Here is a 13,944-nt window from a genome sequence, read left to right on the forward strand (position 1 = left end):
ACACGGCTCTCTAGTCTTGTTGCCTTACCAACCTCAAAGTGCAGCTCACCTTTCTCATGTCCCGCATTTTCAAGGATTACTTTTATATCAAAAATTGGCAGAGGTTCAACATAGTTAAACCGGGTAGACATGTAAAAGCAGGTGTTCATTCTTCAACTGGAAGGAACACTTGAGCTCCTTAAGGGTATCTTTAGTGGGTTAATGTATGTAGAGTTTGCCATTCTCTTCTTAGCATCCATAGATGGCGGCGAGTCCTCATGCCACTACCAGCGCAGTGGTTAAGAGATGTGCCACTGCACCGGCAGCTGGCTGTTTCTATCACAGCCACCAATGGGGATTGGGCAACCCTTGTTGCTTTTCCCTAGCGACATCTCGCTCAGCTGGCACGACACTCCTCGAACTTACTCGAGTCACTACCCGAGCTTACGCAAGTAATTTGGGTAAGCTCGGGTAGTGACTCGGGTTGCTAGGTGATGGCACAAGACCGTATGTATGATGACAAGGCTCTTGGTTGGTGACGGTGAGCATATGAGTGCTTTCGCACTAAAAGTTTTCAGGAGCTGGATTAACACGTTCACTGTGTCGTGCATCTCTGGTGCATCACAACGTGTATGCAAGCTGTGCAGCCACATATACTGGGTCACATGATGAAGCCATGAGATAACGTAGTAAGATTAAAAAAACCCGTGAAAAGTGCACATGCAAGGTTGCTAATGCCATCTGTTGGCGGCTGAAAGAAGCTGGTTGCGCCAGTGGCTCGCTGGTAAGTCATGCTGCACTGAAAAAATTATATAAGGGTTGATCATGACTCACAGGGATTGGGGCTGCGGAAATTGCTGCCGCAGTGAATGTGTTGAGCAGCCATTCATTCAGCCTGGTGAATCATTTCAATAGGGCACGATGAGAAGTGGTAAAAAATTAGAGTATTTCTTGAACTCTCTGCAAATACAGCCACGCTTTGATACAGTTATACCTGCATGTAATAAACCTCCATGTAGTGGATTCCTTGATATTACAAAGTTTCTCAATTCCCCAATGCCGCCCCCATTGAAGGATGTAACATTTGCGACATCCATGTGATGAAAGGTGCTGTGGCGGTTCAACTTGAAATTTGGCGTTACTTGAAATTTAGCCGAATTAGGTGAAAGTTTCTTGGCAATAAAACACGAACTGCCATGAGAGGATGTTTACAATTGCAATGAGCGAACCCAGTTCACTCAAACCATCATGCACCAACGTGATCGCCGCCTCTCCATGGCAAATGCAGCACTCTTCGCAGCTTTCAGTTTTGCAGCATCACACCAAGTACCTCTGCAACAGCTCCTGTCCAAAAGCTGCACACAACAATAGGGCATAGCAAAGAAGGCACTGGACGAGCAGTGCGTGCCCATCACCGCTTGGTTGCTCACATGATTCAGGCACCAGCAGCAGACGCGCGGAGGGGGCGGGGATAGCTTAGTGCAATTCTGACAGCTTCTGCTCATTATATATGTGGCTTATTAGTCTTCATAAGCATCTTGTCATGCTCTTCTTGATCTTTATGTCTGGCTCTGCTGATCCATCCAACTGAAATAATTTGGAGCAGATTGCATTTATGCAGCACCAGTTAAGCATCAGTGTCTCCAACTGACCTTTTTGGTGCAAGTGAGCATTGGCAAAGAGAAAGGGAAACGTGGCCTCTGCAACCACATCTCCACTGGCCCCTGTTGTGCGACAACCACAGCTACTGTGTCCTCCTTGCCTCATCACTCCACCTGGTTGAGTGCTGCCCTCGACCAATCAGCGCTGCAGGAGTGCACGCATACACCATGGGTTGCAGTCTGTTTCTTTTGGTCGCAGGGAGTCGAGCGGACACGGCGCTTTCTGCTGGAGTGGTTATCTTTCCTGCATAGGTGAGCATCTGGCAGGAACCCATCAAGGCCTTCATGTGCACAAATGAACTTTTTTTTTCATCTGATTCATGCATGCAGAGACAACTCGGGAAGTTGGGTGTAGCACAGTTCAGTCAGCAGGTTTGCCTCAGGATGAATGTTAAATTGTTGGTGTCATGTGCAATCATCCGCACACTTGTCTAGAGCTCTCGAGCCGCGAGCTCTATTCTGCATTGATGACCACTGCCGCTGCCTGGCAGGCCTGATACAGCTTTTAAAGACATGGGGAGTTAAATAAGTTTCATGGGAGTGTGCATGCGCGATAAGGTCGGGTTTCGAGCCCTAAGCCACTCGTACATGACAAAAGTGTACTCCATCGTGCGCTGTTCAAGTGCTCTAGACAGGTCTGTGGATGACAGTACAAGCATTAAGAACTGAGCAGTACTTTTAACTGGGTTCATTGTACAACTAAGTACAGCATTGTTGCCATGGCCTGTGTCTCGCCCAGTGAGGCGTTCAAACGAGAGTCCCACAATCCGGTGGCTTGCTTGTTACGTCGACAGTGGCGGCCTCTCTGGGCAGCGCTGCTCACTACAGTTAGCTAGGAAGGCTGCAGGGTGCGCACTTGCCACAACTGCAGGTTTTGCTCGAGTTCTTAGTGCATGTTAAAATTAAAAAAAAAAAAAACTGCTTGAAATCTATGTTCGCATGTTCCTAAAATTACTCCTGGCTCCTGTAGTGCACAAAACGCCAGCCCAGGCCCTGTCAGAGCCAGCAGTGTTGCGACGGTGCATTTCTTCCACTGCTGCAGGTACATCCCTGTGGGCCTTCTTGAGGTTCTGCCACAAAAGATCAACGAGCGTCCCCCACCGTATTATGGCCGGGATGACCTGGAGACCCTCTTTGCAAGCCCTTCTTGTGCAGACTGGCTGAAAATTAGGCAGGTCATCAGCATAACATATTGTGCTGGTTGATACTTTGGCATTTTACTGTTTACACGATATCAAATGCGAGCAGAGAACAGGCAGTCGGGCACCGAGCGAAGAAGATCCATTTAATTTGCTGTGCGGCACACACACCCATAAAAGAGAAATGAAGGTGTCGCATTGTTACATCAAAGCTGGAAGAGGTGCCTAATTCTTACCACCACCCCTTGTTGTGAGTAGTGTGACAGCAAGGAGGTGGTGTGGCCCAGTTGGCAGACTCGCCCACTTCAGCCTCTGGACCAGTTTTGCATGTGTTGAGCGTTCCCCTCCGTCTTTCCCCTCCCGATTAGAGGCAACTCTGCAGACGTTGCGTGTGCTGCACCACGCTGTCAGCAACCACATGTGTTGCCCACCACACCAACCACACGTGCACCGATGGCATAGGCTGTGAGTGGCCTGTTTTGATCATCATCATGTCTGCTTACGCCCACTGCAGGGAAGAGGCCTCTCCCATGTCTCTCCAATTAACCCTGTCCTTTGCCAGTTGTGGCCGCCGTATCCCCGCAAACTTCTTAATCTCATCTGCCCACCTAACTTTCTGCCGCCCCGTGCTACACTTGCCTTCTCTTGGAATCCACTCCGTTACCCTTAACCCTTTAAGGCGCCATTTTTTGTTTTCACTGAAATCCATTATTTTTTCACCTAAATAGTATATTCAGGCCTCAAGAAAGGGAATTTGTTAGTTTTCGAGCGTGAAAGACCAGCAGGTCAGTTCTTACAACGATGTGGAGAATTCTGTACAAAGTGTCAAATTTGTTAGAAATAATAACATCAAAATGTTCTCGTGTGTCAGGTAAACACCCTAGGGATCGTGGAATTGCTTTGTGTTTCGAAGATGCACATTACGCTCGAAATTGAGCAAAAAAATCAATGTTTTAGCTCGCGGCAAAATCTGTCTGCACAAAAACGGCGGACAAAGTGCTGCGTAGCTCACTCTTATGTGAAATATTATTTACTGCATTTGCTACATAGTACAAAAAAGCAACTTATTTGCAACAAGAAGGGTGCTCAATTTGATTGCAATAATGAAATCACTGTTAAGTGCTCTAGTTTCTCAGAAAAAGCTGTAAGTTTGTCGCTTACACAATTGTGTACGAAGCGCCTGAAAGGGTTAAGGACCACCAGTTATCTTGCCTTCGCATTACATGCCCTGCCCAAGGCCATTTCTTTCTATTGATTTGGACGAGGATGTCATTAACCAGCGTTTGTTCCCTCACCCACTCTGCCCGCTTCCGATCTCTTAACATTACACCTATAATTTTTTTTTCTATAGCTCGCTGCATTGTTCTTAACTTAAGCTGAACCCTCTTTGTTAGCCTCCACGTTTCTGCCCCATAGGTGAGTACCGGTAGGATACAGCTGTTGTATACTTTTCTCCTGAGGGATATTGGTAAGCTACCATTCATGATCTGAGAGAGCCTGCTATATGCGCTCCACCCCATTCTTCTGTTTTAACCGCAGCCAACTTTCTTGGAACTCATCATCATCATCATCAGTCCTAGTGAATGGTGACTGCAGCACTTTGAAAATGATAGTTGCTGGCTATATTTCATGATGAATTGCAGAAAATGATCACACTCGGCTTGAAAACATTGCCTAGTCACACAAGGCTTAGTATTCCAGCGCGTAACTGATCCTTGGCATTACGCACTTCATCCAAATGGTTACAATGTCTCCCCACGGAGTCAGAAGGTGACTGTTTGCTGCTGTCTTCTCTGCTAGCCCAAAGACATATCGAGAGACACTGGACGAGCGGAGAGAATGCTTGTTTCCATTCTGATGTTGTGGTTGCCGTGCTACTGTTTCGAGATGCATGTGGTCCATTACAGCTGGTCAAAACCTGCTGCTACTGCTGCTGGTCGTTGTCTGTTGGTATACTCATGACATGGGACAGTTGAAGGCCTGAGAAGGCTCACGCATTTGATGGGGAAGGGTGCAGCCGTTGCTTGCACGCCGAGTGGTCAAAGAATAAGAGGAGTGGCCAAAGCAGCAGCAGCAGCCAGCTTCCATATGGAGCGATTGTGTTTTCCCATTGGGAGTGTGCTGCGATTCCTTGCAAGTGCTCTAGCGTGCCTTTCGCTATAGGAGCACAAACCCATTCCTCTTCTGTGCAGCGAAATGCTCCTGGGGCCGCTGCCTGAAGGGTTCAGCTTCTTGCCCAAGCACAAGGCCAATGCCTATTCGACCTAGCAGCAAGTCCGGAAGAGGTGTTCACTCGATTGGAAGCTGACCGTGTTGAGCCAGGGCTGCTGCTTCCACGACGTCCTGCATCAAGAGCGGAAGAGCTTGTGCAGGAACCTTCTGCACACATCAGTGTTGTTCTGGGGACCTCACACTCATAGACATTGAGAATGGACACTGCTTGCCCTGCATAGTACCTCACAAATGTGGATGCATTTTGGCCGCAGGCATGTGCATTCATGGACAAAAGTTTGCGAGATGCAGGTTCATGGAAAAAAATTTTTATTTCTGTGCGGTTGGGCAAAGCAGGTCAATGCGAAGTACTGAATAACGAGGGGACATGTGTGCTCCATTCACAGGAAAAAAAATGGCTGGTGGTTTAGCATTGGTAAACACGAAATATTGTTGGACACCACGGTTACGTACAGTCTTTGTCAAAAGTATAGAGCCCAGGGGGTTTGCTTCTAAGCCTCGCAGTGGGACTCCTGTAACATTTGTGGTAGTCCTACCCATTGGAGGAGACACGACCAGAAATCTTCTTACCTTCAGCAAATTTGGAGCGCTGGAGATGCATTACGAACCAGACAGTGCGCTTCAGAAGCAAACCCCATGGGCTCCAAACTTTTGACAAAGGCTGTGCCTCAAAATGCAATTGAGATGTCCACTGACCCAGGGAGACAGCTATGCGCCTTTGATTTCCTCAAAATCAGCAGTTTTGAGAAAAGGAGAGGTGCATAAGTGCCTCAATTTGTGGTGGACGCCACCACAGACAAGGACAGACACCGCTGAGACCAGAGGAGTGCAGCTAGAAGTGCTTTTGCACTAAAATTACAGTTTACTGACGAGGGATGCAATGCAGAAATAAACTTTTTCTGCGAATCTGCATCCCACAAACTTTTGTCCATAACTGTACACCCCCTCTCCTCCCTTTCATCCATGCATCATGCTCAAAATAAATCAATGGACGTCATCTTAATTGTTTGTGCTCCTTCAACCAGTGAATACAGGTTGTATTGTTAGCGTGCCGACATTTAAAGGTCATTGAGTGAATTCTTGTCTGCACAAGTGGTGTGGTTTCCCCAGCTAACAATAAGTGATGGGCCATGGTCAGGTAAGGTTTTGCAAGAATGGCAGGACTTCTGGAGATCGTCTGGGCATTATGGATTATTTTTTTTAATGAGATTCTGCAAAATCTGGCGGTGTCTTCAGTGGCCTGAAACCTCGTTTACTCCACGTGTATAATACCTCTGCCACACGTACAAATTTAATGCCATTAAGTGCTTATTGCCTTAGTTTTAATGCCATTTGCACAATGCCACACATTCAAATTTAATGGCAGTATATTAGCCTTACTGCCATTCGTCACCTATCGATTCACCACAACTCGTTTGCCCCAGCGTTGAGTACCCTCGTCCCCATTCTGCACGCAGACAAGCATGAAGCATTTGTTAGGAGCAGCTTCCTGTCAAGTAGCAGATCATTTATTCGTAACTTTGAGTTAGGTAAGGGCACTTTCAATGCGAATAGCACCATTTCTACGGACACTTCTGACAGACACTCTCAGCTTGTGTGCTGACACACGAGTTTATGGCTACTTTTTCGATTTGTCAACCAAGAACAGCTGCATTTGCTGCAAAATAATTTTATGCGAAGCATATTACTAGAGCTACACTACAGCCCATCGAGCGCGGCGGTGGAGCTACCATGGACCTTGAGCGTGACCACGTGACAAAATGACTTCACAGCAGAGGAGAGATGGGCTGCCGGCTCGCGCGGTCGGCCGCGGCGGTGGAGGCTCCACATCAGAGGCACTGCAGCTGACCACGTGACTCTACAGCAGCGGTATAAAGCTGAGCTTGCCTCGCTCTCCGGGCACTTATGAGGCGGCCAGGTGTTGGGATGCCGCCTAGAAGCAGGGCTGATTTGAACGAGAAGCGAAAGCTTCAGCGTGCCACAGAGACCGATGAAGAGCGGGATGAATGTCAACCAAGGAAAGCCATGTATTGCCAAGCCTAGCCATCAATATGCTTCGCATCTGACTAGGCTTAACCTTAGCTAAGCCTCAGCCATTTTTTATTTTACATTTGGACTACTTGCCGAAAGTTTGTGCTCGTTAACATTGTTTATATTCAGGTGGGATTTTTGGCTGCCTTGTAGGCGTTGTCATCATCATGACTTTTGTATAATGACATTAAATGCGGACGTGTAGCACAAACTCCGAAAATAATGGCATTAGCAGACTTGAAGTCTTAAGCATTTACTGTCATTTTTTTGTGCACATGTGGCACAGATATAAGGCATTTTGATCTCGGATGTCTTGTATTGTGGATATCTGCAGAAGGATCACCTGATGCTCCATCTCAGTAGATCCTTGGAGCGCTTTCAAAGCTGTGAAGTATGCACAGGGGACATTCTTGCACTGTAAAAAATGGTCATAGTTCAAATGTCGTCCTTGATTGTACGGTTGTATTTACCAGTGGCATCTGTAGTGGCTTCTGTGTGCACAAACGAATGGAAGTTTCATGCAATTAGAAATTCATTCTCAAGATAATTCTAATGCAATAGCATATAAGCTGTCATCGCACAATATCTTTTGTTTTTTGTCACGAAACTTTCTGATTGGTCGGAGAGGTTACGTGACCTTGGACGTCACAACATGCCAAGCGTGGCATGTGGCAACCTGCCAGCATTGCCAAATTTGGTGCAGTTTCCACCTGCCCACCGTGGCACTGTGCATGAGTCTTACAGGAGATCGGGTAGAGCAACCTGGGTTCCCAGGGCAGTGGCGCATCGCTTAACCACTGCACCAGGAGTGGTCTGGGAACTCCCCGCGATCTATGAATGCAATCGAGCGGGTTGTGACGTCAATACGACATGAACATGGTGGACCAATCGTTGGGTACCGCCAATTTAGAAAATCTGAGGACCCCCATGAGAGTTGGCCCACCCCAGAAAATAGCTTTAATGTGGATTAGTGTGATCTCATGTGATAATCCAGTGGAAGGTACGGGAACATCCAGTCGGTGATGAAAAGCATACCATATAGGGTTGCATCACCATGGGTACTGTACTGCATTGCTTTTTGGCACTGTCTACAAAATGCTTCCTAGGTATTCACTGTTGGCTAACACGGTGCGCCATTTTCTGTGCAGTGAATAACAGCATGTCACGTTATATAAGCACCGACAGGTGCAAGTTAAAGCATGGCTAAACCAGGCAGGGCATTCTTCCGATTTATTGTACTCGTGTGACCACTTGAATCCTCCTCTGCCATCGCCCTTTACCATGCAGCCACGAAGGAAACAGGTAGATTTGATCTTAGCCCTGAGTCAGAGCGACTTGAAAACGCAGCAGCATCTTCGGTTGTTGCTTATTTTTTGGTGGCTCTTCCAGCCGCGGGAGCCATTATTGTCCTACTAGTAAGTGGCGTGGTGACCGCTAGGTGGCGCTATAGTCTGCAAGAAAACTCCGCCCACCACAGGTTGCGCTTTGTGAGTATGCGCGCCGCGCAGGTGCCGTAGCCGCACTCGGATTCCTCACCGATTCAGTTTTGATGCCTGGCACGCCTTCCCTCCTCCAGTGCCGATCGCAACGCCTACCTGCGCGATTTCGGAAGTCGAACTAACAGCTCTACTATAGAAAAGGTCGGCAGAGACACTTAAGACTGCTTACGTGTGAGAAGGCGTCGGCCCGCCCGCTCACTTTGTGAACTCAGTTGCCGCGCGCTACGGCGTGGTGTAACCGGATGCCACGCAACTGACAGTTCTTCCTCTGCACGGCTGTACGTAGCCGGCGCCGCACCCCTTCTACTTCGTGAAGGCAGTCATCGCGGCCCGCACTCCGCCTGAAGCGTATGACGCTATATAGCTAGTGGGTTTATGTCCGTATACATGCAGAATTGGTCTTTCTCTGCTCAATATTTGTAAATCCCTGTAAGCCCTCGTACCACTCCTAGCGCAGCGGTGCACCAATGCCCAGGGATAGCAGATGCTGCCACCGGTGAAATTTGTGCGATCCAGGGTGTCTCGAGGAATCTCGCGCGACCAATAATTCATTTAATCGCCACCTGCCAGGTTGCATGAGGACGCCATCCTTTATGGGTACCATGGGGTGTCACGCCACACGCACACACAGGCAGACTTTGCTCAGTGAAGCAACTAAGGCTTACGCCTTTAAAAAAAAAACGCGGAGGACAAAACATATGAGCCTCGACCGCAGTGGGCCTTCGCACCGGCATCTCGTACAATGCGGCATATAGTTTCGTTTTCGCGCTTTCTGTTTGTGGCCAAGAACGCCGCGTTTGGGGCGGCATGGCCACATTCCGAAGACTGAGCTTGACCCCAAGAGGCGGCAGCTCGCCTTGCAGCACAAGCTGCCGCTCTTGGTCCATTCCGAGAGCATATTTTATCTTGCCAGCATGCGCCGTGCTCTTCTGCAGCAGCCTCTGACCTCAATCCGCCGATAAGGAGACGTTTGGCTGCCTTTAACAGACACTTCAGACTGCTTACGTGTGAGGAGTCAGCCCGCCCGCTCACTTTGTGAACTCAGTTGCCGCGCGCTACGGCATGACGCGACCCAATGGCACGCAGCTGACAGTTCTTCCTCTGCACGGCTTTACGTGCTCTCTTTTAATATATCATCATTATCATCATCATCAGCCTGACTACGCCCACTGCAGGGCAGAGGCCTCTCCCATGTCTCTCCAATTAACCCTGTCCTTCGCCAGCCGTGGCCACCATATTCCCGCAAACTTCTTAATCTCATCCGCCCACCTAATTTTCTGCCGCCCCCTGCTAGGCTTGCCTTCTCTTCGAATCCACTCCGTTACTCTTTAGGACCAGCAGTTATCTTGCCTTCGCATTACATGCCCTGCCCAAGCCCACTTCTTCCTCTTGATTTCAACTAGAATATCATTAACGTGCGTTTGTTCTCTCACCCACTCCGCCCACTTTCGATCTCTTAATGTCACGCCTATCATTTTTATTTCCATAGCTCGCTGCGTTGTCCTGAACTTAAGCTGAACCCTCTTTGTTAGCCTCCACGTTTCTGCCCTATAGGTGAGTACCGGTAAGATACACCTGTTGTATACTTTTCTCTTGAGGGATATTGGTAAACTGCCGTTCATGATCTGAGATAACCTGCCATATGTGCTCCACTCCATTCTTATTCTTCTGGTTATTTCCCTCTCATGATCTGGATCTGCCCTAAATAGACATATTCTCTTACTACTTCCAACACCTGGCTACCAACTGCAAACTGCTGCTCCCTTGCTAGGCTGTTGAACATTACTTTGGTTTTCTGCATGTTAATTTTTAGCCCAACCGTTCTGCTCTGCCTGTCTAATTCATTGATCATGCTTTGCAGTTCATGTCCTGAGTGACTTAGCAAGGCAATGTCATCAGCGAATCGCAAATTACTTAGGTATTCTCCATTAACGCTTATCCCCAACTGTTCCCATTTCAGGGCCCGGAATACCTCCTGCAAACAGGCAGTGAATAACATAGGCGAGATCGTGTCTCCCTGCCTGACACCTTTCCTTATTGGAATTTTATTGCTGACTTTATGGAGAACTATGGTAGCTGTGCAATCGTTATAAATATCTTCCAATATTTTCACATAACACTCTTCTACACACCGATTCCGCAATGCCTGCATGACAGCTGAGGTTTTTACTGAGTCAAATGCTTTCTCGTAATCAGTGAAGGCTATATATAGGGGCTGGTTATATTCTGCGCATTTCTCTATCACCTGATTGATTGGGTGAATATGGTTCATTGTCTAGTATCCTTTATGAAAGCCTGCCTGGTCCTTTGGTTGATTGAAGTCTAAGGTTGTCCTGACCCTATTAGCGATTACCTTAGTAAATACCTTGTAGGCAACAGATTGTAAGATGATTGATCTGTAATTCTTCAAGTCCTTGGCGTTTCCTTTCTTATGAATTAAGATAATGTTAGCGTTTTTCCAAGCTCTAGGTACGCTCGAGTTCACAAGGCATTGTGTACATATATATATATATATATATATATATATATATATATATATATATATATATATATATATATACACAATTTTGCCTCCATCGAAATGCGACTGCCGCGACCGCGGGATCAAACCCGCGTCCTTCGGGTCAGCAGCCGAGCGCCATAACAATCGAGCCACCACGGCGACAGTAACTGAAGCATGTCGTGATGATTTCGGCAGCAGAACATACCCTTGCAGACTTTCCACCCAGTAAGCAAAAAACCATGCATATTGTAACTAACTGGACATTCAAATTGGACTTATTGGAACCAATGGGTTCCAGTTGTGTTTTTAGCCACCCGACTAACTGGACCCAACTGGACCAACCAAGTGTACCCACATCAGAACAGTCAGTTATTGCATCCAGAAAATATAACTTGCAAGTTTACAAAAATACGTATTTTTACAACTTACCTTATTATTAATTAATGTGCAAAAACAGAACTGATTTGTGTGGACTGAGGGCTCTAAGCCTGGCGCCAATCAACATTTTTACTATGGAATTGCGATTCACGTGGCTTTCACGAGACATGCATACGTCACACACTACAGTCGGATATGCAACTTAAGAAGGCAGCGGCTTTTCCCCGTCAAAGGATCCCCTTCCATCCAATGGCGTCGGCCAATTCTCATGACCCTGCTAGGGTGACAATGCAGGGAGCGGTGCCACAATGGAGAGAGGGGTCTCGCCCCGACTATGGAGGGAGGGGACTGTCACCTTTTATCTACCACTCCCTGCTTTGTGACACTAGCAGGGTCACGAGAATCGGCCGACGCCATTGGCTGGAGGGGGGTCCTTTGAGGGGGAAAAGTCGCTGCCCTCTTAAGTTGTATCCGACTATAGAAGCATATATATTAGCTCAGTATGTATGCACAGCCCCCATCAAAAGTATAGCCCAAGGGGTTTGCAAGGCCTGCAGCGTGCCTCATAGCCCATCCTCGAGCAGCATCCGCAATCTCTTGAAAGAGAAATGGCATCGCTTCCTCCCAATATTTGAACAAGTAGATGTGCAAGAAAGCCGCACTAAACAACTAAGAAGCAAACATCTTGGGCTGCATACTTTTGACGGGGGCTATACATCCAAAGAGCACACTTCTGCTCCGTTTATGAGGCTCTAATGGGCCACTGGCACTGGTCCACTGAGCGCAGTTATTTAATCCAATTTCGACCACACTGGTGGTGCAGAGGAATACAATTTAGTATGTTAAGCTGCTGATAGCTATTTTAAAAGCCTGTGTTAGTTCTGCCTTGTTTTGTCAAAATATATAAACATTCATATTGATACATTGGATGGTGTTGGGCGCACCAATGGTCAGTCCATTCAACTGGAACCAGTTCGAAGATCTAAACCTTTCTTTCTAGACTGGCTATCTAGGGCTGGTGGACGTGTTTGTTGCGTTCGCCAGTTTGTAAAGGGTGCATGGTGAATGGCCACGAACAGGGACATTATACGTCCTTGTGCAGTTTGGTTCCATGAAGTTCGCAAAAATTCTACACCTTCCTCTCGGTCGCAATTCTTGCAATCCACAACTTAGCACATATATCCTCTGCCTCTCCACATCATCATAGAAAGAACACATTCGGCAGTCACCCGCGATATTTCCACTGCTGCAACACGCCAGAGACTTAGGAGGCCCGTAATGGCGTTGTGTTCCGAGCGCGCCTGTGGCGCCATCTGGTCTCAAACGAAAGAAGTGCACGCTGTAAACAGTCAAACCCCTATATATATATATATATATAGCCTTCATTGATTATGAGAAAGCATTTGCCTGAGCCACCACGGTGGTGCAGTGGCTATGGCACTTTGCTGCTACAAAAGACGTGGGTTCGATCCCAGCCGCAGCAATTGAATTCCGACGAAGGCGAAATCTTGGAGGCCCATGTACTGAGCGATGTCAGTGCACGTTAGAGAACCCCAGGTGGTCGAAATTTCCGGAGCCCTTCACTGCGGCTCCCCCATAGCCTGAGTCGCTTTGGGACGTGAAACCCCATGAACCAAAACCAAAGCAAATGACTAATTGAAAATCTCAGCAGTCATGCAGGCACTGCGCAATCATGGTATAGAAGAGGCTTGTTAAAATACGGGAAGATATCTACACTGACTGCACAGCTACAGTAGTCCTCCATAAAGTCGGCAACAAAATTTCATTAAGGAAAGGTGTCAGGCAGGGAGACATGATCTCACCAATGCTATTCACCGCCTGTTTACAGGAGGTGGTCCGAGGCCTGGATTCAGAACGGTTGGGGATAAGAGTTAATGGAGAATACCTAAGTAATTTTGCGATGCGCTGATGACATTGGCTTCCTAAATCACTCCGGAGATGAGCTGCAAAGCATGACCATCAAAGCATGAAGAACTCGTCATCTACTGGAGTGGACGGTATCAACGCCAAAGTGCTGAAAAATACTAAACATACGTGTAGCCTGTTCTTATCGCTCATATTCCAGGAATCCCTGAACACTGGTTCGATTCCACGTGACTGGCAGGTGGGCAAGTTATCCCAGTCTTCAAGAAAGGAAGCCGATCATCGCCGAGTAACTACTGCCCGATTTCCATAACAAGCATTTCTTGCAAAATAATGGAGCATGTTTTATACTCGCATATTGCTAACTTCCTATCGTCCGTTCATTTTTTTCACTCAAGCCAGCATGGTTTTCGCAAGAATCATTCCTGTGACACCCAACTGGCACTCTTCCTGCACGACTTACATTTAAACCTTGATCGTAATATCCCGACTGATGCAGTGTTTTTAGACTTCGAAAAAGCGTTCGATAAGGCCCCCATGGCCGTCTCTTACTAAAGTTATTGCGCCTTAATATTCATCCATGTGTTCTGAACTGGATTCGAGGGTTTTTATCGAACCGTCAGTAGTTCGTATATGCC

At 47.4% G+C, this 13,944-nt stretch overlaps 1 protein-coding gene across 1 annotated transcript in view; it reads left to right on the forward strand.

Moving 5' to 3' along the window:
* Dus3 (Dihydrouridine synthase 3) overlaps positions 1-6,008 on the forward strand; it is a 64,547-nt gene extending 58,539 nt beyond the window's left edge. The window contains exons 12-14 of the mRNA XM_089546468.1: positions 1,840-1,892; positions 2,683-2,811; positions 4,972-6,008. Of these exons, the coding sequence (XP_089402594.1) occupies positions 1,840-1,892; positions 2,683-2,811; positions 4,972-5,047 (258 nt within the window). The 3' untranslated portion in view covers positions 5,048-6,008. The remainder of the gene's footprint in view (positions 1-1,839; positions 1,893-2,682; positions 2,812-4,971) is intronic.
* The last annotated feature ends 7,936 nt before the right edge of the window (positions 6,009-13,944 follow it).

This window comes from Amblyomma mixtum, chromosome 5 (genome assembly GCF_055824585.1).
Source record: "Amblyomma mixtum isolate Tamu chromosome 5, ASM5582458v1, whole genome shotgun sequence".
In the NCBI taxonomy this organism is placed as follows: domain Eukaryota; kingdom Metazoa; phylum Arthropoda; class Arachnida; order Ixodida; family Ixodidae; genus Amblyomma; species Amblyomma mixtum.